General features: G+C 38.2%; 2 protein-coding genes across 3 annotated transcripts in view; one reads left to right on the top strand and one right to left on the bottom strand.

The window, feature by feature from the left end:
* The window catches only part of GRM8 (glutamate metabotropic receptor 8), a 971,850-nt gene that overhangs the window by 824,343 nt on the left and 120,446 nt on the right, over nucleotides 1-27,061 (bottom strand). The gene's annotated exons all lie outside the window — the stretch shown is intronic.
* Nucleotides 1,993-2,992, top strand: LOC126012883 (lymphokine-activated killer T-cell-originated protein kinase-like). Its single transcript, XM_049776129.1, has one exon. The coding sequence runs from the start codon at nucleotides 2,024-2,026 to the stop codon at nucleotides 2,990-2,992; it is 969 nt and encodes a 322-aa protein (XP_049632086.1). The 5' UTR covers nucleotides 1,993-2,023.

The following is a 27,061-nucleotide window of genomic DNA, read 5'->3' on the forward strand; positions in this document are numbered from 1 at the left end:
TATACAACCAGTCTTGGTATCACTCAAAATTAAAAAACCTTAGATTTAATTAAAACCTTAGAAAATATATCTCAATATTAACTGCTAAAAATTCACTTAAGACTATACTCATGTCAAGCCTTCCTCAGGAATTCAACAACTTAGATGAACGAGAAGACTTATTGAATGGGTGAGAAATGAAAACCGCACAAAATCTGCTAGTCTTCACTTGGCCGTAATGTCCCAAAACAGCTCTGAGATGAACCACTCACTATGTTCCAGGTGTAAGTAAGAAGTGACAGAGCATGTGCAGTGATGTATGTTCTAATTTTTTTTTTTTTTTTGGCTTTTGGGCCACACCCAGTGACGCTCAGGTGTTACTTCTGGCTATGTGCTCAGAAATCGCTCCCGGTCTGGGGGACCATATAGGACACCGAAGGATCTAACCACAGTCAGTCCTAGGTTAGTGCGTGCAAGGCAAATGCCCTACTGCTTGCACCACTGTTCCGGCCCCAATATGCTCTAATTTTTAATTAATATAAAATACTATTTTCTTTTCACTGATAATTAAAATGTGAATGCAGGGACTGAAAAGGGAGTTTGCCTTGCATACAGCCGACTTGGGAAGGAACTGGGTTCGATCCCCTGGCATCTCATATAGTTATCCAAGCCAGCCAGGAGTGATTTCTGAGTGCATAACCAGGAGTAACCCCTAAATGCTGCCAGGTGTAGTCCCAAAACATAAATAAATAAATAAATAAATAAGAAAACATGATTAAAAAATAAAATGTGAATTAATTATCTCTCAAATTTGAAATATCCAAGAGACATGAGAGCCAGCCTTTCACTCTTACAACTTTGTATATGAATGCCCCCCCATATAAATATCCTGTAGTGTCCAGTCTCACAAGGAATCTTCTAAAAGATTTTAAAAGCATCCCAATAGTGACATCTTAACATTTATACTGGTTCATTTCAATTTTACAGTTAATACTGATTAAAAGAAAAAATTCAGGCCCAGAGAGATAGCACAGCGGCGTTTGCTTTGCAAGCAGCCGATCAAGAACCAAAGGTGCTTGGTTCAAATCCCGGTGTCCCATATGGTCCCCCGGGCCTGCCAGGAGCTATTTCTGAGCAGATAGCCAGGAGTAACCCCTGAGCACCGCCGGGTGTGGCCCAAAAACCAAAAGAAAAAAGAAAAAATTCTCCTTTGGGGTTTGAATTAAAAATTATCATTGGTGGCCATGTGTTATATAAAATGGAAAGCTAATGAAAAGATGAAAATCACTAACCATTAAATTATACTTTTGAAATCAAGAAACTGCATGTCCAATGACATACCAGAAGTGGAAAAAAAAAAACAGGAAAATTTGACAAGGCAAAAAGAGAGTATACTATAGAAAACAAAAAATAATAAAAACTAAATTCTGCCTGCTTCTTTGTCACCCATTATAAACAATAGAAGTAAGAAAGGTCTTGGAGAAATAGTGCAGGGACTTAGAACACCTACCTGCAGGCTCACAAACATAAATTCAAATCCCCATTGCTGATTGCTATGCTAAGCACCAGCCTATGAGCTCTGTTGACTGCTATCCCTGGTTCTATAAGCAAGTTACAGGTACATTTCAGTTAGGTGTATGGAAGTACCACAAAGAGGATGTCAACCACACTTGAAAAATAAGATGCATATTGGGGGCTGAGTGATAGTACAGTGGGTAAGGTATTTGCCTTCCATTCAGCCCATCCATATGTGATCTCCAGCATTTCATATGATACGCGCAAGCTCACCAAACATGATCCCTTGAGGGCAGAGCCAAGAGTATTGATGAACATTGCTGAATGCCCCCCCCCAAAAAAGCCCCAACAATTAGTAAGATACACAGGTATAACAACCATGAAGAGAGACCCCTGGTGAACATATGAGCTAGTGAGCAGTGAACACCTTCTCCTGGAAAGTAAAATGACCATAATCTGGTGGCTGCTGGGCGCGCGGTGTGTGCGGGCCGTGGAGATCTGCTCTGCTCGGATTTAGAGGGATATTACAATGGAAGACATCAATAATTTCAAGACCCCAAACAAAGTGTCTGAAACAAAGAAAAATGCATTGGGTTCTACTCCCTGCGTAAATATTCCCGCCTCCCCGTTCATGCAGAAACTTGGTTTCGGTACTGGAGTAAGTGTCTACCTAATGAAGAGATCTCCAAGAGGTTTGTCTCATTCTCCCTGGGCTATAAAGAAACGTAATCCTCAATGTGACGGTCAGTATGAAAATGTGTATCAGAAAAGACTCACCGATGAAGCCAAGATTTTAAGAAATCTTCATCATCCAAACATTGTAGGCTATCGGGCCTTCACAAAGGCCAGTGACGGGAGCCTGTGTCTAGCCATGGAGTTCGGTGGTGAGAAATCCCTGCATGACATCATAGAGGAGCGACACATGGGCGATGGGGGGCCCTTCCCTGCAGCCAACATCCTCAAGGTGGCCGTGAACATGGCCCGGGGACTCAAGTATCTGCACCAAGAGAAGAAGCTGCTTCATGGAGACATAAAGTCGTCGAATGTAGTGATTAAAGGAGACTTTGAAACAATCAAAATCTGTGATGTCGGCGTTTCTCTGCCACTGGATGAAAATATGACAGTGACCGACCCTGAAGCCTGTTACATTGGCACAGAACCCTGGAAGCCCAAGGAGGCCTTGGAGGAGGGCGGAGTCATCACCGACAAGGCTGACATCTTCGCCTTTGGCCTCACACTCTGGGAGATGATGACTCTGGCCATCCCGCACGTGAACCTTCCCGAGGGGGATGACGAAGATGCCAGTTTCAATGAGAGTGACTTTGATGATGAGGCTTATTATGCCGCCCTGGGTACCCGGCCCCCTGTCAACATGGATGAGCTTGATGGATCATACCAGCAAGTGCTCGAGCTCTTCTCTGTGTGCACCAATGAAGAACCCCGGGACAGGCCTTCTGCAGCCCAAGTCGTGGATGCTCTGTACACAGCCAGGCCCTGAGGCTCACCTACCTCCTGGGTGTACTGAGCTGGGGACCCCATTAGGGCTGCTGTGCTGGCAGGTGAATATCTCAGATAAAAGGTTTTCCTGCTTTGGCTTGTTAAAAGGTAGCGGGTTTCTTGTAGTTTTAACTCCTTTGCTAATCTGAAGACAATTCTGTGCAGGTGGATGCCATTTGTTTGGTCCCATCACTTAGTAATGAGCTTTAAGGTTGTCTGGTAATGGCTTTGTTGAAGGCAGCACTTTGGGTAGGGCAGAAGCAGTCTGCATTGGCCCGTCTGGAAACATGGAAGCCTTTCATATAGATTAATAAAGGTTTTATTTAGATGAGGAAATATGAGACTAGGACTCCTCAGATATTTCATTCAAGCTTGTAGTACCATCTCCTGATATCTATGCTTTAACTTATTTTATTTTTTAAAATTGTTATTGTCTTAGGGCTACAGCCAGTGAGGCTCAGGGGTTGGTTTTCTGGTAGTGCTTAGGGGACTTTATGTGATACTGGACTTTGAACCTGAATTGGCCATATGGAAGACAAAGCCCCTTCCTACTATACTGTTTCTTCAGCTTCCTATTAAAAGTTGTTTGCTGTACTGAGATTATATTTTTACTAACCTGTATGTTATATGTTAAACCTCCCAAAATTCTGGTAAGAAAATAAACTTAGTGGTATATACTTGGTTAAAAAAAATGACCATAATCTGTGTGTATAGATTAAAGGCTCAGCACCTTGCAAATATGTGTACAAGCTTCAGAAAAAGAGAAAAGAAACATCAGTGATATCCTTGGACACTTGTGCAAAAATACTATAGTCAGGCAGTTGTTTGATCTGGAATGACAATATCAACAACTACCACAATGACAGGAATGAGGAGTAAGCAAAAATAATTTGAAGGACCACCCATAGTAAAATATAGAGGGCTACTCCTAGCTCTATACGAGGGGGTCACCCTGGAAGTACTTGGGGAATCATGCAGTTGCCAGGGATTGAGATTAGGTTCAATATATGTGTAATATATAGTTATATGTATATGTATATACATACAGTTTGTAATTAGCCTATCTTTCTGACAGTAATGAATTTCTTAAATGTAATTAAATGCTTCTCTCCCAAAATAATTTTTGTATATTTGTATGTGCTCCAGTTACTGATGTGTTTTAGTAATATAAATACAAATTTTAAATTGCTAATATTTAAATTACTCCTCATCTTTTACTATATCTTATAAGCTACAGGCAAAATAATTCAAAGAACTCTCAATTATATAGCTAACTATATACACTCATACACACGTATTCATTCTAGAAGTGAGTCTAAAGTTTCAGGAAAAATGAAAGAATTGGGCTTTATATATTGATTGATTCTGTTAAAAGCATTCTAAGGCAACATAAAAATGAAGAAGGAAGGAAGGAAGGAAGAAAAAAGGAAGGAAGGAAGGAGGAAAGGAAGGAGGGAAGGAAGGAGGGAAGGAAAGATGTATGGATGTAATATACATATTGGTTGGAAAAATTAACATTATTAAGATGCCTGTCCAAGCCAAAGCAATATGCACATTTAATACAATCTATATCAAAATTTCAATGGCATTCTTCAAAGAAATAGAACAAATATTGCTGAAATTTGTGTGGAAACACAAAAAACTTCAAAGAGCCAAAGTGATCCTGAGAATATAGAATAAGAGGAGAGACAGAGAGATAATACAACAGGTAAGGTGTTTGCCTTGCACTCAGCAAACCAGAGCCTACCAGGAGTGATCATTTGACACAGTTAGCACAGTTAGGTTTTCACCACACCACAAAAGAAGGAAGAGGGGTCATAGTAAAGAGTCACCATACTTCTTGGTTTTAATTTATACGAAAAAGTATAGTTATAAAAAAGATAAGTAAGGGCTGGAGCAGTGGCACAAGCAGTAAGGTGTCTGCCTTGTGCGCACTAGCCTAGGACTGACCATGGTTTGATTCCCCCATGTCCCATATGCGCCCCACAAGCCAAGAATGATTTCTGAGTGCATAACCAGGAGTAACCCCTGAGTGTCATGAGCTGTGGCCCAAAATACAAAATACTAAAGATAAGTAGGGGTTAGAGCCATGGCACAGCAGTAGGGCATTTGCCTTACACGTGGTTGACCCAGAACGGACTGCGGTTCGACCCCTGGTGTTTCATATGGTCCCCCAAGCCAGGAGCGATTTCTGATCAAATATAGCCAGGAGTGGCCCCTAAGCATCACCAGGTGTAGCCCAAAAACTCCAAAAAATATAAAATAAATTTAAAAAAGATTAGTGTGATAAATGTAATATTCAGATCAGAAGAATAAATTTGAAATCTCAGAAATTAGTTGCCATACATATGGACAGTTATTTTAATGACAAAGGATGTCAAGTCCATACAGTAGAAGAAGATTAATGACTTTAAGAAATGGTGCTTGGGGCCGGGAAGGTGGCGCTAGAAGTAAGGTGTAGGCCTTGCAAGCGCTAGCGTAGGACGGACGGACTGCGGTTCAATCCCCTGGCGTCCCATATGGTCTCCCCAAGCCAGGGGTGATTTCTGAGCGCATATCCAGGGGTAACCCTTGAGCGTCAAATGGGTGTGGCCCAAAAACCAAAAAAAAAAAAATGGTGCTGGACTTTTGGATAGGTACTTGCAAAAAAAATAAAATTAGATCACTTCCTGACACAATGTACAAAGTTATCTCAAAGTGGATTAAAGACCTAAGATCATGAAATATATTGAGGAAAATGTAATATATTACAAAATACTGACTTCAGTGATAAATTCAGGAATTCAACTCCAGTTGAAAGCAAAACAAAAAGAAAACAAATAAATTATATCAAACTATGCTATTTTTTTGCACAATGAAATAAACTATCATTAAAATGAGGATTTTCTATCACAGGGGGAAATATGCATACACCATACAAACTACAAATGATTATTACATTAAAAATGTGAAGCATTTCTAAAACTTAACAAAATTAAAAACAAGCCCTTCAAAATATAGGTAAAAGAGCTGAGCTGACACTTTATCAAAGAAAACATACAGATAGTCATCAGAGACTTAAAAATAGTTACCACTTGCTTATTGTTATTGTTGGAGTCCTCACTGGATATTTGACATTTCTTTTTGTACTGCTGGGGTGTTTCACCTTCTTTTTCTCCTTCATCTCTCAAACCGATGATGAGTGCCTCTAGAAGGATTCTGCCCATTTTTGGCGCATTAGACTTTTACCCCAGTTTATTACTTTTCTCTTCTTCAAACAAAACCACATAACTTGAACTAGCTAGTCCTGCCTCCCAGTTAGAGGGGGAAATAAGGGAGGCACCAAAACCAAATAGGTGCAAGACTACTAAGTAGTAAGCTAGGTACAGAGGGGACCACATATTCTAGCAGCCCTGGAGGTGAGGGAGGAGGATATGGGAGGTAGGATGAAAACGGAGGTGTAGGGAGGACAAATCAGTGATGGGAATTCCCCCCTGATTTTATGTAAATATGTACCTAAAATATTATTGTCAATAATATGTAAGTCACTATGATCAAAATAAAAATTATATTAAAAATAGTTACCACTTATCAAAAAATGTAAATCAAAATAACAGTGAGAGATTCCACCTCATGCTTGGGAGCACAGGTACTATCAAAGACAAGATACAACAACTGTTTTCAAAATAAAAAAATATTCCTATACTATTGGTGAGAATGTAAATTATTCAAGTTTCACAGAAAATAGTATGAAATTGTTTTCTCAAAAATACAAAACTAAAATCTATAATCTATCCAGAAATTTTATTTCTAAATCTGAAGTATTTAAAAAGACTAATGTGAAGATATTTATGTACTCTTAATATTCACTTAGTGCTTTTTATAATTGCCAACATATGTAAGTAACAAGTGCACATTAGCAGATAAATAAGAAAACATGGTATATATAATGGAATTCTAATGATCAAATAACCCTCATACAAAATATAAATGATTATAAATAACAATTATTAAATAATTAATTTCAAATTTAGCTTATCTCTAAGCTCTAATATGATCACTTACCTTGATACATCAATTAACAAGTAAATCTTTTTCCCTCTTCTCAAATATTTATGTTAATATAATCAAACAGTACCAATAAATTATTTTTCTATTTTGTATATATAACACTTGCTGATCTTTCACATCTTCCTGGCATATTTTATATATTTTAAAATATATTAAATATTTTGCCATCTGCATTTCTTTTCTGGATATCATTATTATACATTTTATGTAAAATAATTATAAAATAACTTTGGCAGATAAGAAAAGAGATTTTTAAATGATGTGATTTAAAAAGTTATATTTTCAGAGTGCAAACATGTACATCACTGGTTTTTTGGAATATTTTAGAAACTTTTTTGTTTTCTAACTTTTTGTCAAGTTTTTTGTTTTGTTGGAAGGTGGACTAGGTTTTAGTTTGAATAAATTTTACAAGAAAAGTGTGAGCCAGTGTAGGGTAGTGGATTCTAAAACAGAAGAAAACACCTAGAATAGGATAGAAAACATGGAAATGAGTCAGAATATGCATTCATTCTTTCCTCATTTATTCACTCCTTCAATTGTTCCACGAATACCAAGTACTCAGGTATTGTCCCCTGTCTAGAACATAGGCACTGGGAATATAGTTGGGATAAGCTTCAAGCTGTCAAGAGTTTCTATTACAATAGAAAATACAGACAATAAAGAGCACACAGAATGAACAGGCAAATTTTAGATGCTGATAAGAGCTATGGGGAAATTTAATAAAACATGGTGTGAAGGATAGAATTTCTAGATTTAAGTAAGGTCATTGGGAGAATCTATTAGTCATTGGGAAGAGGAATTTTCAAAGACTGAAAGGAAGCGAGAATGATCCATGTGTCCTTGCCTCTGGCCTTCACCCTTAGGACTGGGAGGAAAGGATCCCTCCTAGCACCTGAATCATCCTCCTGGTCCTTGAATTCTTCTTATTTTAAGACTAGTATTGCATTCATTCTTCTTAGGTAGTTTGTCAGGAAAATTTAACATTTCTTTAACACAATGAAAAGCTTTTCAACTGTATTTTTTTCAATCTCCTCCCACAGAAGCATTATCAGAATTAAGATGAAAAGTATCAAGGTAGGTACCGATTTTTGCTCACTCTTTCCACTGACCATTGAACCTAAAGATAGGATTGTAGTCCGCCCGCCTGCCCCGACCGCGCGAACGGCTCCCTTCCTCCGGCTGGGGTCCCCTAGCCCCCGGCAGGGTAAGGAGGCTCCGCCCGCCCGCCCCGACCTCGCGAACAGCTCCCTTCCTCCGGCTGGGGTCTCCTAGCCCCCCGCATGGTAAGGAAGCTCCGCCCGCCCGCCCCGACCGCGCGAACGGCTCCCTTCCTCCGGCTGGTTTCCCCTAGCCCCCGGCAGGGTAAGGAGGCTCCGCCCGCCCGCCCCGACCACACGAACGGCTCCCTTCCTCCGGCTGGGGTCCCCTTGCCCCCGGGAAGGTAAGGAAGCCCCGCCCGCACACCCCGACTGCGCGAACGGCTGCTTCGCTCCTGCTGGGGTTCCCGTGTCCCCGGGAAGGTAGGGAAGGTCCGCCCACCCACTCCGACCCTGCGAACGGCTGCCCTGCTCCTGATGGGGCTCCTTTGCCCACAGGAAGGTAGGGAAGTTTCACACAGCCACGCGGACAGCGTGAAAGTGCCCCGCCCCCCGTCGAGAATCTCCTGCCTCCCAGAAATAGCTGGCAACAATAAGGCAAAGCAACAAATCAGACCACAGAAAGAGCACAAGAGGAGCCAAACCGCAACAAGCCCATCCAACAGTACCACTAGATCCACCCTCAGGGAGGGGACCCATTCCCACCCCACAGGGGATCAAAACAGGCTGAAATTGGAAGAAACAGCACTCTAAAGCACAGCAATAAACACAAGGAAATATGGGTAAATCAAAGAGAACCCTAAGATCTGAAGATATGGAGACAAACCTTTACAAGTTTCCAAGTCCGCCAAAACGCACAGATCTGTGGGAAAGCGACCTAAAAGCAGCAATGAGGAAGGAAACGCAAGAACTAATTAAAGAAATGAGAGAAACTTTAGCTACCGAGTATAAAACATCTATGGAGGAACAAATCACCCAAATTAAAGAAGAAATGTTAAAGAGTATGAGAGAGTCCATACAAAAAGAAGTGAAGGAATTAACAGACAAAGTAACAAGCCTTACTAGCAGAAACACAGAGTTGGAGAAACACATCGAAGAACTCGAAGGAAAACTGCAAACAAAAAATGACCAAGAAACCAACAAAGAAATAAAAGGCAAAGCACTGGAAGGAAAAGTCCAGTACTTAATGAACAAGGACAAAAGAAACAATCTAAGAATCGTGGGTATACCAGAAGGGGAGGAAATAGGGAAAGGAGAAGAACAAGTAGTCAGAGAGATAATAGCAGAGAACTTCCCCACCCTTTGGAATGAAACTTCAGGGCAAATCCAGGAAATCAAGAGAGTTCCTAGTAAAATAGATCCTAATAAACCTACACCAAGACATATAGTAATCCAAATGGCAAAAAAAAACAAAGAGAAAGAGGAACTTCTTAAGGCAATAAGAGAGAAAAAAACCCTCAAGTACAAAGGTAGGGACATAAGAATCAAACCAGATCTCCCAATCGAAATAATCCAAGCAAGGAGACAGTGGAATGACATATTTAAACGACTGAATGAAAGAAACTTCCAACCTAGAGTCCAATATCAGGCAAAATTATCATTCATATGGGAGAACAGACTGAAAACATTTTCAAACAAGACCGAACTAGAGCTATTTGTCCAAACAAAGCCGATCCTAAACGACCTACTCAGAGACAAATTACACAATCCAAACCCCCGATTGTAACAAAAGCCACCCTACACAACACAACTACACAACAGTCCTCTCTCTCAATAATCTCCCTAAATGTTAATGGACTAAACTCTCCAATTAAAAGACACATAGTAGAGAACTGGATTAGGAAAAATAAACCGGACTTCTGCTGTCTACAAGAAACACACCTACAGCTACAGGATAAGCATAGGCTAAGAATCAAAGGATGGAAAGTAATTATTCAGGCCAATGGAAAACAAAAAAGAGCAGGGACAGCCATTCTCATATCAGACCAAATTGCATTCAACCTCAAGAAAGTGGTCAGAGACAAAGATGGTCACTACTTACTGATCAGGGGAACATTAGATCAAGAAACACTAACCCTGGTCAATATCTATGCACCTAACGTAGAATCAGCAAAATATGTGAGGCAACTACTGGCAAACCTGGAGAAGCACATGAAGGGAAATGTGATAATAGCAGGGGACCTCAACACTCCACTATCACCACTGGACAGATCCACCAAACAGAAAAATAGCAAAGAAATAAGAGCTCTGAATGAAAAATTAGAAGATTTAGGGCTAATAGACTTATATAGAGCCCTCCACCCCCAGAAAGCAGAATACACATTCTTCTCAAGCCCACATGGAACCTTCTCCAGAATAGACCATGTCTTAGGATACAAAGCCAACCTATATAAGACCACAAAGGTAAGGATCATTAGAAGTACCCTCTCAGATCACTATGCAACAGAGCTCAAAATCGATGTCAAGAAGAAGCAATGGAGAAAAACTAATACCTGGAGATTAAACAACATGCTGCTCAACAACAGCTGGGTCAAAGAACAACTAAAGAAAGAAATAAAAAGATTCCTTGAGACAAATGACAATGAAGAGACAACATGCCAAAATTTATGGGACACAGCAAAAGCAGTAATTAGGGGGAAACTCATAGCAATACAGGCCTATGTCAAGAAACAGGAAAATAACAAAACCAACAGTTTAAAAGATCACCTCAAAGAATTGGAACAACAGCAACAGAGAAATCCAACCACATCCAGAAGACAAGAAATAATAAAAACCAGAGCAGAAATAAACAACATAGAAACTAAGAAAACAATACAAAAAATCAATGAGACCAGGAGTTGGTTTTTCAAAAAATAAACAAGATAGACAAACCATTGGCAAAACTCACCAAAAAAAAGAGAGAAAACACCCAAATCAGTAGGATCACAAATGAAAGGGGAGATATTGCAACAGAACCCCAAGAAATACAACATATCATGAGATCATATTATGAACATCTATACTCAACTAGGCTAGAGAACCCAGTAGAAATCGATAGATTCTTGGAAAAACACCCTCTTCCAAGACTGGAAAAGGAAGATCTAGAGATCCTAAATAGACAATCACCTCAGAGGAAATTGAAGATATAATTAAAAAACTCCCTAAGAACAAAAGCCCAGGCCCAGATGGATTTACAGGTTAATTCTATCAAACATTTCAAGAAGACTTACTACCACTTTTCCATAGGCTCTTCCAAACCATAGAAAAAACAGGAATCCTCCTCAACTCCTTTTATGAGGCTAATATCACACTCATTCCCAAAGAAGGCAAAGACACTACCAAAAAAGAAAACTATAGACCAATCTCACTAATGAACATAGATGCAAAGATACTCAATAAAATCTTAGCAAACCGAATCCAGCACTTCATCAAGAAGATCATACATCACGATCAAGTGGGATTCATTCCAGGAATGCAAGGTTGGTTTAACATACGCAAATCAATCAACATTATACACCACATCAACAACATGAAAGACAAAAACCACATGATCATATCAATCGATGCAGAGAAGGCGTTTAACAAAATCCAACATCCTTTCATGTTAAAGACACTCAGCAAAATAGGATTAGAAGGAACCTTCCTCAAGATAGTTACAGCTATATATGAAAAGCCTACAGCCAACATTATACTCAATGGTGAGAAACTAGAAGCATTCCCACTAAGATCAGGAACTAGGCAAGACTGTCCACTCTCTCCACTCTTATTCAATATAACCTTAGAAGTCCTAGCAATAGCAATCCGACAACAGAAGGAAATCAAAGGAATTCAAATTGGGAAAGAGGAACACAAGCTATCTCTATTTGCTGATGATATGATGATATACATCGAAAACCCTAAAGAGTCCACAGTAAAACTCCTAGAAACAATTAACCAATACAGCAAAGTGGCTGGTTACAAGGTCAATACACAAAAGACAGTAGCGTTTCTATATACAAACAATGAAGCTGAGGAGAGAGAGATTAAAAATACAATTCCATTTAAGATAGTATCAAAAAATATCAAGTATCTAGGAATCAACCTTACAAGAGAAGTGAAAGACCTATACCAGGGAAACTTCAAAATACTTCAGAAAGAAATTGAAGGCGATCTAATGAAATGGAAGAACATCCCATGCTCATGGATAGGTAGAATTAACATAATCAAAATGACTATCCTACCCAAACTCCTATATAGATTTAATGCAATCCCTATCCAAATCCAGACACAATTCTTCAAAGAATTAGAACAATCATTCACAAAATTTATCTGGAACCACAAAAGACCCAGGATAGCCAAACAAATACTGAAAAACAAGAAGCTGGGAGGCATCTCCTTACCTAACTTGAAACTATATTATAAAGCCATAGTAATCAAAACAGCATGGTACTGGAACAGAGACAGGACCTCAGACCAGTGGGTCAGAACAGAATTCCCAGACATAAACCCCCAGGTATATAGCCAACTAATATTTGATAAAAGAGGCAAGAATCTGAAATGGAACAAAGAAAGCCTATTCAACAAATGGTGTTGGTACGACTGGAAAACCACATTTACGAAAGTGAAAATCAACCCATACCTTACTCCTTATACAAAAATCAACTCAAAATGGATCAAAGACCTTGAAATCAGACCCGAATCCATAAAGTTTATCGAGAATAAAATAGGCAGAACACTCGAAGACCTATATATCAAAAAGGTCTTTGAGAATGGAGCACCAATGGCAAGAACGTTAGCATCAAATATAGACAAATGGGACTACATCAAACTAAAAAGCTTCTGCATGGCAAAAGAAACCCTACTTAACGCAAGAAGACAGCCAACAGAATGGGAAAAAATATTTTCACTCGACATATCAGATAAAGGGCTGATATCTAGAACATACAAAGCACTCAGAAAGCTGAGCCCCCCAAAACCAAACAAAGCTATAAAAAAAATGGGGAGATGAAATGAATAGACACTTCTCTGAGGAAGACAGAAGGATGGCCAACAAACACATCAAAACATGCTCACCTTCACTCATCATCAGGGAGATCCAAATCAAGACAACAATGAGATACCACCTTACACCAGTGAGGATGGCTCACATCAAAAATGACGGAAACAACCTTTGTTGGCGGGGATGCGGTATGAAAGGAACTCTCATCCACTGCTGGTGGGAATGCCCCCTAGTCCAACACCTATGGAGGAAAGTCTGGAGAGTGCTCAAAGAACTCAGAATCGAGCTGCCATTTGACCCCGCAATTGCTCTCCTAGGCATATACCCACAAGATGGAAGGACATTCATTCCAAAATACGTATGCACCCCACTATTTATCGCAGCACTCAGTATAATAGCCAAATCTTGGAACCAACCTAGATGTCCAACAACAGATGAATGGATCATTAAGATGTGGTACATATACACAATGGAATATTACATGGCAGTTAGAAATGATACAATCACAGACTTTGCAGCAACGTGGATGGACCTAGATCATGTTATGTTAAACGAAGTAAGTCAGAAGACAAAAGATAAACACAGAATGGTAGCACTATTCTGAAACACCTAGAACAGATATTTTATACATAACTAATACCTAACAATCATATAACAGGGTTTAACAGGGTAGAAACTCTAAACAATGTAATAGTCAACATATACATGGGAGCAGTGTCCAAAATACATGAAGAAGGAATAACGCAAACTCTTGACTGCACATTATACCACAAAGAAAACAGCAACATAGAGAGGTATGTAATCAGACTCCTACAACAAAGGTCCACAATAATCCCTTAGAGATCGTTAACAGGAACACAAGTATAGAACACCACGGGAAATCACGGAATGTGATGGCAACATACCATAACACTACGTTTTAATCCCTTTACCTTACTATACTTTAAATAACCTCTCAGCTTTTCTGCCCACAGGCGCCCTTAGATACAAAGGGCGGACAAACTAAGATGGCAACTCGGGATACCACACGAGATACCGTACCTTGCTTGCACTACGAGATGGCCATGAGAAAACTCTTTAACATACACTTTATTTCTAGGTTAAACCTTCTTTTAGGAATTGAACCACGTGACCAGTCAGACCACCAAAGCAGTACCTGCGACGTACAGACCTAAACTACAGGCTCTAGCCATCGAACACATTCAGCCAAACCAACATTCCCTTGTTAATCTCTCCTTTCTTCTCACTACTTTATTTTTTTTATTTTTTTTCTTTTTTCTTCTTTTCTTTTTTCTTTTTCTCTTCTATTCTTCTCTTTACTTTTTTCCCTTTCTCTTCCCCCTTTCTTTCTGCGGTATTTTCTCTTTTCTCTACCTTCATACCCCTCCCATATACCTTCCCCTTTCTCCCCCCCCCCCCGGAAATCCAACTATCCCTTCACCCCTCAATCCCATCCAGATCTCCCACCATAATAAAACTCTCCACCCTCAGTCCTTAATCTTTTAGGCATCAAGATCGACCTCCTACCCAACGAACCAGTACCCAGCACCCAGGGGAGGGGACACCCAGCCGAACCCACACCTCATCTCCTGCAAGAAAAGACAGCCAACTCCCCTGTGGACTCATGCTGCGAGACCCTCCCTACCAACTCCCCATAACGTGGACTGTTTCTTGAAACCGGACTTAGGTCCAATAGTATCCCCAATGCAAGAACTCTTCCAAGACCTCCCTGCCGCAAATTTTTACCAATCTGAAGAAGGTCAGGGGGTGTAATTGGAAGATGCCTGGGAACCCACACACCACAAGAAAAATCCAAAAGACAAGGGGAAAAACAGTACTTCCAACATAGGCATAAGACCTGTAATACACCACCTCTTTACCTGTTCTCCCCCAATTGTAAAGTAGTCTTTTGCACCACTTTGGTCCTTTAAAAACTTCACTAACTCATTATATTTCCTTTTTTTTTAATGTTTGCCCTACATATACATTTGTGGGCACATGCACTTTTTTTTTTTAATCGTTTTTGGGTATGAGACCTATTTCTGTTATCCACTCTGTCCACCCCAAATACACCAACAATATAATGGAGCGCCACTTCCCCCTGCAAAGGCACACTAAATAAAGGGGAAATCTTACATAAAAAAAAAAACAAGAGCTCTTACCTACTAGAGATAGGAACTCATAGTTGTTTACAATACAGGGATATCTCCTACCTTGAAAATATGTCATGTGGAATCAACTTAGACCTCAGGTGATCAGATTCCATTCATCCAGCCTTGAACCCTGGTGCCCAGGCATAGAAACGGCACAGCTCTTCACAACAGCTGCAAGAAACAAACTCCATCTGGGATGGCCTCAATACTGCAGGGTCAACAACAAGGGCCAGCGCTAACATGATATCCCGACAATGAAGAAAACGTGAACAACTTGACCTTAGAGCAGTTTAGCCTACCTTACCAGCTAACGACAAGACAAAACCAGAAGACGTGGCACCCTTTGGTAGGTCCAAAAGCCAAGATCATGATTTACAGAGGACTGGCTGCTAGAACCACGACCAGACTGTAAACATCTTGGGACCAATTAAAAAGCCCTAGTCTAGGCTTTGAACTAAGACCGGCACAATAAGCATGATCCCCAGTTCCAAAGGTCCGGCAGAGACAACTGTAATGGAAAGGGGCTTCTGGAAGCACAAAGAAAGACACTATCCTAGATCTCATCCTAGGTTCAGTACAAAGACCAAAATCACCAACCACAGAAGATGGATTCAAATGGCACTGAGGCAACAGAACCTCTAGATTCACAAAGACTGACTTCACCATAAGGCCCACCTCAGGATCTGTACAGATACTGAGACCACTAAACACAGAGCTCTGAATGTATCACCCTGGACAAAGCAGAAGTCTTCCACACACAAAACAAAACAAAACAAAACAAAACAAAACAAAACAAAAAAAAACACCACCGGGAGAGTAATGATCCTGAGCAAAGACTAGAACTGATCCCATGACAGTATACTCCAAGGACGGAGAATCCCCATATCTCATAGGGCAAGTGAATTCCGTTTCGAATGACCCCAATATTTACTGTGCCAGGGCAGAGGGAAAAAACAAAAATGCAAAAAGCACAAAACCTTGGATATTTTTTATATACATATATATATATATTACCTTCATTTATTATTGTTATTATTATTTTTATTTACCTACCTATTTTGGTCGATTTCTCGGTTTGGATGTGATTATTGAAATTGTTGTCCCCAATTATTCTTTTTTTGTTTTTTTTTTTCTCTTCCTTTCTTTTCTTTCATTATGTGCTACACCATGTTTCTTATTTCAAGACCACGGCGAGTTTTTTTTGGTTTATATGTTTGTTTGTTTTTGTTTGTATTTTTTATCAGTTTTTTGTGGTGCTTATCGATGTAACTGGAGTCCTCACTGAATATTTGACACTTCTTTTGGTACTGATGGGGTGTTTCACCTTCTTTTTCTCCTTCATTTCCCAAATCGATGAGGAGAACCTCTAGAAGGATTCTGCCCATTTTTGGGGTATTAGACTCTTACCCCAGCTTACTCATTTTCTCTTTTTCAGGCAAAACCACCCAACTTGAACTGCTAGCCCTGCCCCCACTTAGAGGGGGAAATAAGGGAGGCACCAAGACCAAACTGATGCAAGACTACTAAGTAGTAGGTCAAATACAGAGGGGATCACATATTCTAGCCACCCTGGGGGGGAGGGAAGGGGAAATGGGAGGTAGGACAAAAACGGAGATGTAGGGAGGACAATTTAGGGATGGGAATCCCCCCTGATTTTATGTAAATATGTACCTAGAATATTATTGTCAACAATATGTAAGCCACTATGATCAAAATAAAAATTATATAAAAAAAAAGATGGGAAATGAGCGGGATTCAACATTTAGCTCTCAAACAAGTAGCAAGAAGGAAAGGAGACCACTTCTAGGTTTCCCTAGAAATAGGGATATACTCTAGGAACACAAAAACAATAAAATAAATGACCTTTGCACTATTACATTCATTTCAGCACTATTTACAATAGCCAGAATTTAGAAACAACCCAGGCACCAGACAACAGATAAGTGGCTGCGAAACTATGGTTTATCTACACAATGGAATACTATGCAGCCATTAGAAAAACGAAGTTATGAATTTTGTTTCTACATGGATGGACATAGAGAGTATTGTGCTGAGCAAAATGAGTCAGAGGGAGAGGAATAAGTATAGAGTCATCTCATTCATCACTGGGATATAAGAAAATTAAAAGACAGTGTAGGGATGATATCCAGTGACAATAGAGATGAAGATTAGGATGACCATTCCATGTTAGGTAGCTTGCCACAAAGAGTAGAGAGTGCTCTTAGAATAGAGAAGAGTCTAATATAAAAGGGACATTCATGGAACCCCTTCATTTGTAGTAGTACAAACTATAATCAAAAAAGAAAAGAAAGTGGGGAGGGATAAAAGGAGGAAAGGAGAGAGAAAGAGTTTGACCCCAAAGCAGGCAGGAGAGTGTAGGAGTGTAGGTGGGAGGAAAGAGGGCATCAGGGAGGGTGAGAGGGGAAACTGTTGACAATGGTAGCAGGAAATTCACACTGGTGATCGTTATTATACATTGTATGACTGTAACTCAATCATGAACAACTTTATCTGTGAAAAAAAAACTGTACTACGAACAACCTTGTAAACATGTTGTTTAAATAAAAAATTTCTTTTAAAAAAAAAAAGATAGGATTGTAGAAATGCAAGAGATTTTTTTTCTTGTCACTGGATAAAACATGTTTAAGAGCTTTTTTTATGCTATTGAATCTATTGTCTAATACCAGGGAACTTGCCAATGCCATCATGAGATGATAACTTCCAGTGTATAAACCCAGACATACTTCAGAAGTCCAAATTTAAACACTCGTATTAAAAACTTTTTTTCTCCCTTAGGATAGTCATATATGAGCACATAGTGAATTAAGTATTGCATATAACATACTGGTCCCTCTGGCACACTAGAAATTAGTTGCCATCCTAGAAAGTCTCTTGAGAAATGATAAATCTCTATGATTTCAGAACTCACAGAAACTCACTGACTTAACTCACTGAATTAACTCTATCACCCACCAATTTTCCCCACCCAAAAACTGATTAATAATTTCTTAACACAGGGCAAAGTTTATATAATATAGTTGAATATAAAAAAGCAACAATGATGGAGCCAGATAAAGAATGCAATGTTTGATGTATCTACCTTGCATGCAGCCAATACCAGTTAAGATTCCCAGCACCCAAATAAAGTAATTAAAAATAAAAATTCCCATCCCATCATCACAGGGAATATTATGCACCCCACGAATGACCCCTGAGCACAGAGCAAAGACTACCGTCTGCAAACTTCTAAGTGTGGCTTAAAACTCCCTTTTACAAAGAGTGGGGTGGGGGGAATTAATACATGAATAACTAAGGTATGAAGGACTAGTGTCCTAGACCTTCTTTAAAATAGTATGTTAGAATATAAAAAAAAAAAAAAAACCTCAGGAGATGCAGATTGCTAAAAGGAAGCAGATTGGCAGTTAGACAAGTCCCTGGGGAGCAATTGTCCCCTCCAAGATAGATTCCTGAAAGTGACCTTTGTCACCAAACAGCAATTCAATTCCAGAGCATTCCTCAACTCATGCCTATTCCAAGTCAAACTTTCCAAACCATGCCTTAAATCAGGAGGGTTCAGGTAGCTCTGCAGCAGGGTTTTTGACTTGCCTGTGTGTAATCCAGGCTTCAATTCTTGGAAACATGAAAATAAGTAAATTAAATAAATAAAGCAAAGTGTAAGTAACACTATACTATTTTCTAAATATTAATACAAAGAAATACTTCCATTGTTTCACTTATAACTATCACCCTATATTAAAAAAACATTTATAAAGAGATGAAACATTTAATTCAGAAAGAAAAGTAAATGGCCACCTTGTGAATATTATTAATGATTTCCTGGTGGTCCAAATGTAGCCCCTCAATTCATACTTGCTGATAATGCATTTGGCCAGATTTTTGTTCTCTCAACTACTCGAGTATAAATTGCTGCTTATAAATATTCAAGAGTACACCAACACTGCCTGTTTTTCAAGTCCTTTGATTAGTATGCTTTGTCTTGGTATGCTTGGCATCTTTAGTAATGTCTCCAGACTTAACACCCATTATTGCCCTCCTCTTTCTGTCTATTCCCTTATTTTAGATATATAAGATCATTGGGGAGTATCAGATCTCCCACATTTTAACAAAGCACATTTTCTTAATTCTTGACCTTTGTTATAATACTTTAATCAAGATTACCCTACAATCCATTTCACAAAATTATCTCCAACACTTTCTGGTATCTCTCTTGATCCCCTTATATGGATAAAATTTTTCTTCCTCTATATATCTCATGCCTCATTCTACAGAAAACATTTAAAAAATACAGCCAGTTTTTTTACCAGACTGGCATAAAACTTCACACTCCGGCCTGTTTGCCTCTTATTATTACCTGATATATCATGATGAGTTATCTACAAAATGTTAAAAGACAAGGGGTAGAAAACAGTCTGAAGACATGAAGCAAACATTAGAACCAGATTCTAATATGGCACATATTTTGCATTAATCTAGCAGGCAATGTGAAAAAATTACAATTAATATACTGAGTCATCAAGAAAAATATTAGATAATGTGTAAGCACATATGGGAAATGCAAGTAAAGCTGCGGAAACTGGAAAAGAATCAAAAGAGTAAGCTAAAAAAATCACAAACTCTCCAACAAAAATAAAGTCTTTGTAGAATAGATGTGATGAAAGATTCAGAGTTTTAAAGATATGTTAATAGAAATTTCCACGCTGATATTAAAAGAAAAAGTCATAAAGAAAGAAGAGAACATAAAAACTGGGACAATTTTATAGGGTATGTGAATTTCATATGCAATTTCAAAAGCAGAAAAGAAAGAATAAAATTGAAAATATGAAACTGCAATTGATAATTTTCTAAAATTAAAGACAGAAAAAAACAGTTTTTCAGGTTTGGGGGGGGCAAAAAAGAAATCAATAACAAAAAAATTCTATATCTAGGTTTATAATATGTAACCTGAAAAAAAATACAACAATGTTTTTGAGAGAAAAATATTATGAGATAAAGACAGTTGTTCTGCTTCGAAAACGTTTGTGAGCGGGTATGAAACATCATACATGTTGACATGTACAAAAAATCACCTAACTAGAACTCTGTTCTGCAAATTATTTTTCAAAATTATGCTTCAAAAGTAAAAGGAGATATACTTTGTCAGATAAACAAAACAAATCTGCATTTCATAAATGTTATATAACAAGTTCTACAGGAAGAATAAAAATAAAAAGGATCACAAACTCAAATCTATTAATAAAAGAAGAAAAAGTAAAAATATAAAATCATTAATTTTTCTTTTTTTTTTTTTTTTTTTTTTTTTTTTGGTTTTTGGGGCCACACCCCTGTGACGCTCAGGGGTTACTCCTGGCTATGTGCTCAGAAGTTGCTCCTGGCTTCTTGGGGGACCATATGGGAGCCGGGGGATCGAACCGCGGTCCGTCCTAGGCTAGCGCAGGCAAGGCAGGCACCTTACCTCCAGCGCCACCGCCCGGCCCCAAATCATTAATTTTTCTTATTTGTAATTTATCTAAGAAAACTATCTCAGTAACAAAAATATTTTAAAAATGCAAGAAACCAATAATGGAATAAAGGACAGAAATTTCATGAGAAAAATGTAAGGAAAATTTTGTGGTGTTATTATAAGGTGGATTTATAGATTTAGAGTAGCTTAAAATGTTTATTAAAAACTCTACAGTACCACAAAAATAATTTTAAGAGGTATAATTGGTAACTGACAAGATAAAATGAAATCACATACAATGTTCAATTTTAAAAAAAGGAGGAATAAAAAATGAGAAATAATAAGAACAATTAATAGAATTGCAGACATGATTTATACTACAAGGACGATGATATATATTAGTCACTCTTGGAAGTCCTCAGGGGTACTCTTAACTCTGCACTAAGAAATTACTCCTGGCAGGCTCGGAGGACCATAATGGATGTCGGGATTGAACCCAGGTCAGCTGTATTCAAGGCAAATGCCTTACCCACAGTGCTCTTACTCCAGCCCCATCAATGATCATTTTAAGTGAAAATAATTTATATGCACAAAATGAAAATCAGGAAGTGTCAGAGTAAATTTTTTAAAAAAGCAAGATCTACTTATATGCTACCTACAAGAAGGATATTTTAATATAAATAATTAAAATGATAAGTAGTTATAAGGAGTTGGGACCTCTGAAGGAGTAATTCAGATAAGCATAGACTTTTAGGATATTTTACTTATTCTGCATTGTACTGTTTTAATGACATTTAGAAGCAAAAAAAAATGTCTTTCATTCCATTTCTCAAAGTTTCATTGTACAGAGAAATAAAAGATGAAAATACCTATATCACATTTACCATATTGTGTATATGGATTATGGATTATGCTAGAACCATTTAGGGCTTAGCTATTTTTAAGAATTAGAATTCTTATTTATTCTTATGTATTTTTAGGAATCCATTAACATCTTCCTAGTCTTCCCCAATACAGTAAGGTCTCTTGAATAATTTTGAAACTTAAGTTATTCTATTTTCTAAAAGGTTGCCCATGCAAGTTCATTAGCTCAAGTACCAACATTGTTCTATCTAAGAAAACTATCAGAACAGGGATCTATATATATAATGAGTCATGAATATTTTCATCTAACACTTCTGCACACATAATATCTCTATCCATTTAATCATCTTAATAAAAATGACATGTTTTTCTGTCATATGTGCATTGGTAGTTATCTCACTGTGGCATAAGGCTTAATAAGGTGAATTAATATTACACACAAAATGGAAAAAGACAAAAATGCTTTATATGTATATATTTAGTACTGTAGAAACCATATCATTGAGATAACCATGCAGGCATCTGCTGCTGCAGGTCCTTGGAAGGCAGAGACCTCTTCTAGAACAATCCCTGCTGCTCACAAAACCTCAAGTGTTCCAGCCACTTTGAAAGGAAGCATTCCAGGAAAAGCGAGGTGTGAGACCAGCAAGAGCGGTCCTAGGTAGTGGTCAGAGTTTGAATTTAAAAAGTGCTAGTTGCATTGTATTTTTGTGTTCCTCGGGTATATTCCTAGGAGTGGTATAGCTGGATCGTATGGAAGCTCAATTTCCAGTTTGTGAAGGAATCTCCATATCGCTTTCCATAAAGGTTGTACTAGACGGCATTCCCACCAGCAGTGTAAAAGAGTTCCTTGCTCTCTACATCCCCGCCAGCACTGCTTGTTTTCCTTTTTTGTGATGTGTGCCAATCTCAGTGGCGTGAGGTGATACCTCATAGTAGTTTTGATTTGCATCTCCCTGACGATTAGTGATGTTGAGCATCTTTTCATGTGCCTTTTGGCCATTTGCCTTTCTTCTTTTTCAAAGTGTCTGGGGAACACAAAAATACAATACAAAAATCCCTTCCTTACTCCTATATTCATTGCAGTGCTATTTACAATAGCCGGACTCTGGAAACAGCCAAGATGCCCTTCAACAGATGAGTGGCTGAAGAAACTGTGGTACATATACACAATGGAATACTATGCAGCCATCATGAGAGATGAAGTCATGAAATTTTCCTATACATGGATGTACATGAAATCTATTATGCTGAGTGAAGTAAGTCAGAGGGAGAGAGAAAGACGCAGAATGGTTTCACTCATCTATGGGCTTTAAGAAAAATGAAAGACATTTTTAACAGTATCTCAGAGACAAGAGAGATGAGAGCTAGTAGGTGCAGCTCATGACATGAGGCTCATCACATAGAGTGATAAGTGCAGTTGGAGAGATGACTACACTGAAAACTATCATAACAATGTGAATGAATGAGGGAAGTAGAAAGCCTTCTCGAGTACATGTGTAGGGGGGTGGGGAGGAGGGAGATCTGGGAAATTGGTGGTGGGAATGTTGCACTGGTGAAGGGGGGTGTTCTTTACATGACTGTAATCATACAACTATAATCATGTTTGTAATCACGGTGTTTAAATAAAGATAATTATAAAAAAAAAGTGCTAGTTGCTATCAAACCCAGGTAAGTGAGTGGAGTTTGGGGGAAATGTCCCAGTTTTAATCAAGCTAATGTGTGTGAGACCAGCAAGGGCACAGCTGCTGAGCATTTCTTCCATTCAAGGAGCTGCACAACACATAATAATAGTGCCATACAACAAATTTCACAATGGGAAAACTACACGGAACTCCACCACACCTTGTGACTTAAGATGCTAGTTTTGGAGACTAAACAAATACCAGCCACCTACATAATATCTCTGATCAAAATTTTAGAGAGGAAATGTTAAGGATGTTCAAAGAACTAAAGAAAAAATGGAATGGACAGCCCATAGATTCAAGGAGAAATGAGAGTAGAAATAAGAAAACTTCAAACAGAAATATCAAGGCTGAGATAAACATGCAAACTAGCATAATATAAATAGATCTCTGCACAAGATAAGTGAAGAGAATGGTGTAAGTATTAGACATTGTATTAAAAAGGGCTAAAGAGGTAATTATGAACAAATATCTGGGTAAGTAAAACCACTTGGATAAGTTATAAATAAGAGACTTATTTATTGAATTATCTTAGGTTAAATTTTCTGTTTTAATTAGATATGAACACATATGAGGGTTCAAGTAAGAAATATAAAGGATTCATACTATATATTCTCCACTACCTCTCCAGATCCACCTTCTTTCAACCTTTTCAATAATGCTTCAAGTTATGGTCTACATTAAGTAATGTCTACATCATGACTTCTTTTAAAGGCCAAGTCACAGGAGATCAAATGACAGTAGAATAAGACAAGAGCACTTATTTTCTTAGCTCTTTCTCTCTATATGTACAGGCAATGGTCACTATTCTACCACAGACTCTTATTTGCTGGCAGAGAGTATCTCCTATAGTCTCTCTTCTGAAGCCTTTAGTTAAGAGAGAGGTATCACTTTATGCCTTTGCACCATTCCTAATTGACTTCCCTTAACTATGTACACACCTTTGAAAATAGTACCTATGTTTATTTCTTCCCATCTCTCACCTACTTATACCCTGAATGATACAGACATAAAAGGGCAGGTATACATATGACAAGAAAACATGAAGTATTCTAACAAGGATGCTTCTATTTTAATACATTTGATCTAACACAAAAAAAGCATTACCAGGACTCAGCACATCTATTGGGTTACTAATCCCAAGAGTTGATTCCCTTTGTTCCCCTTGCTCTTTAATACAAAACATATCATTATCATAGTGCATGTAATAAGTTAGGAGAAAAAGACCTTACTGTGGAGGACTTTGTGATTCATGGAATCAGGCAGTTATGTGAAATCCTAGCAATCTAACAGAGTTATGTCAATAGTTAGAATGATGTCTCAATCCTTTGCAGATGGCTTCTACAATTGTGCTTAACCAATAAATATCAAGTGTTGCACAATTTATGGAATACATATTTTAATAACATAGTGTGATCAAGAAGGGTGTTTGCCATCATCATTTCAATTCTGGTTCTAGTTCACTACCCTCTAAATATTTGTTATCTCCTACTCTGGCTAGAGATACAATATAAAAACACAATTTGCATTATTAACAAATTCATAAGTGCCTTCTAGGTTCTACAAATGCAAGAACATTACACAATATAACCCAAATATTTAATATCTTGAAATATCATACATTTATTTTTAATTTCAGAAGTTGACAAATTATTTTGAGAATTATTTTGGAAAGAGCAAGAGAGGCCACACCCAGCAGTTCTCAAGGTTTACTCCTGGTTTTGTGCTCATAAATAAATCCTGGAAGGCTCAGAAGACCTGAGATACCAATGATGAAAAGGAAGTCTGTTGTATGCCAGGCAAATGCCCCCTGAGAGAAAGGTCTTCTCTGGTAGTGATCAGGGATCATTCCTGTTGATTTCAGGGGCATATATGGTGCCAGAAATGAAACCTAGTGCAAGACAGGCCCCACCAACCATTGTACTACCTCTCTGACCTCAGGATTACCATTCATGCTAAAACAAGCAGGAATGCTTTTTATATTCAATTTCAAAGAGAAACTGCATACCTATCTATAAAATCAAAGCCACCAACCTCTGGTGTTGGAACATTAAAATTTAGGGGTTTTGATACAAATAGCAAACAGCAGTGAACCAAGAAGACCTCCAAAACCATTAGCTAATGGACCATAATTGGCACCAACTCTTTTGTAATAAATCTGTATTTGGTGTTCTTGACTTCTCTCTTCTAAATCCTGCCCTTGCTCTACATGACTCTCACATCCCATGAAGCTTTTAGAGTCCCTTTTCTCTGAGGTCTCCTAATTGCATATCTGAGGGTCCACAGCTTCTTCTTTCACTTCATTGATTCATTTCACCTTTACATTGAAATTTTCAATAACATAATTCTCCAATAACACATCTTCATATCATTCTCCTGCCTGCCATATTTAAATGGTTCAGTTTAACAAGAATGTTAGCCTTTTTATCTGTACAAATGATAATAGAATGGATCCAGATCAATAGTACAGTGGGCAGGGCACTTACTTTGCACACAGCCAGCACAAGTTTGAAGCTGGGTATCCCATTTGTCTCTATGAGCCCCACCAGAAGTGATCCCTGAACACAATCAGAAATAAGCCCTGAGAAGTGTTGGATATGGCACCAATATTTACAATAAAAATAATCATAGAATATAATTAAGCAATATCAATACGATTTTAGCTCTATTTTTAAGATCCTCTAGTGAAGTTATCTAGCTCATGTAATAATTTATGTAATAATTCCTTAGAACCCTAGTGCAGTCAGTCTTCTCTCATCCACCTAAAACCATTTACTGAGTATTTACAATGAACAGGGCACAGTGCTACATTTATGGAATATGAAAGTTGACCCTGCCCTTGTCATAGAATAGAAGTTACCATTTCTGAGTTTTTCTATCTTGGTGTATTGAAAGAAAGGAATGGTTGTATACTAATTGTATACTAATAACAGCCCAATAATCGATGACCAAATTTATAGATAAGCCCAAAACACAGTGGTTAATTTTACAGTCCAAGTTATGCAACTGGTAAGTACCATAATCTGGTCCTAAATTATAATGCTACTTAAATAGTAACAGTGAAAATTCCTTATTTAAAGATATAAATAAAACAAGTAGGAAGATCCTGTGTCTGCTCTCTTCCAAAATGAGGGTCTCATTGAGTTCTAAACATGCTTTTGCTCCCCACATTAATGTCATGGTCCATCATAAATCCTTATCACATACTCTCAGTCAAGTCATCTTTGAGCAAGAGGCAAAGTCCCAGTACTCACCTTCAAAGAGCTCTCTCTTCAGCAAATGGGCTCATCGTGCTTTATTACATTTTGTACACGATGCAATTGTTACTTTGTGCAGAAATTGCTGCATCTGGCATCACCTTTTCCTAACTTCATCACATTACCATGTTTAATCTCCAAAACCAATCTATCAAGGGCACCTCCAGCCTATCCTGGTAGAATGCTTATCAAATAGCAAGCAAAGTTTGCTAATAAATCAAACAATGCACTTGATGCGGGGAGTCAACTGGAAACCATCCAGACCAGTGTAAGGACATCCACTCACCTTGACCCAGCAGAGTGTTCCCATCAATCCACCTAGGCTGGGTTGACAATAATTCTCCAATCAGAACTACACTTGAATTCCCTTCAGTTTTATCTTATCTTAAATGATAATAGAAACACTCAGCCTCCAAAGTAATGAAAGAAACTTTTATGTTCTCATGGTTTTCATCACACAGATTTTTTTATATTATATTGTAAATCCAAAACTGCACACAAAAGTTAGAAGCTCCAAAAGTGCCTTTAGCAGAAATTTGGACCAAA

The sequence above is a fragment of the Suncus etruscus genome, chromosome 1, assembly GCF_024139225.1.
Source record: "Suncus etruscus isolate mSunEtr1 chromosome 1, mSunEtr1.pri.cur, whole genome shotgun sequence".
NCBI lineage: Eukaryota > Metazoa > Chordata > Mammalia > Eulipotyphla > Soricidae > Suncus > Suncus etruscus.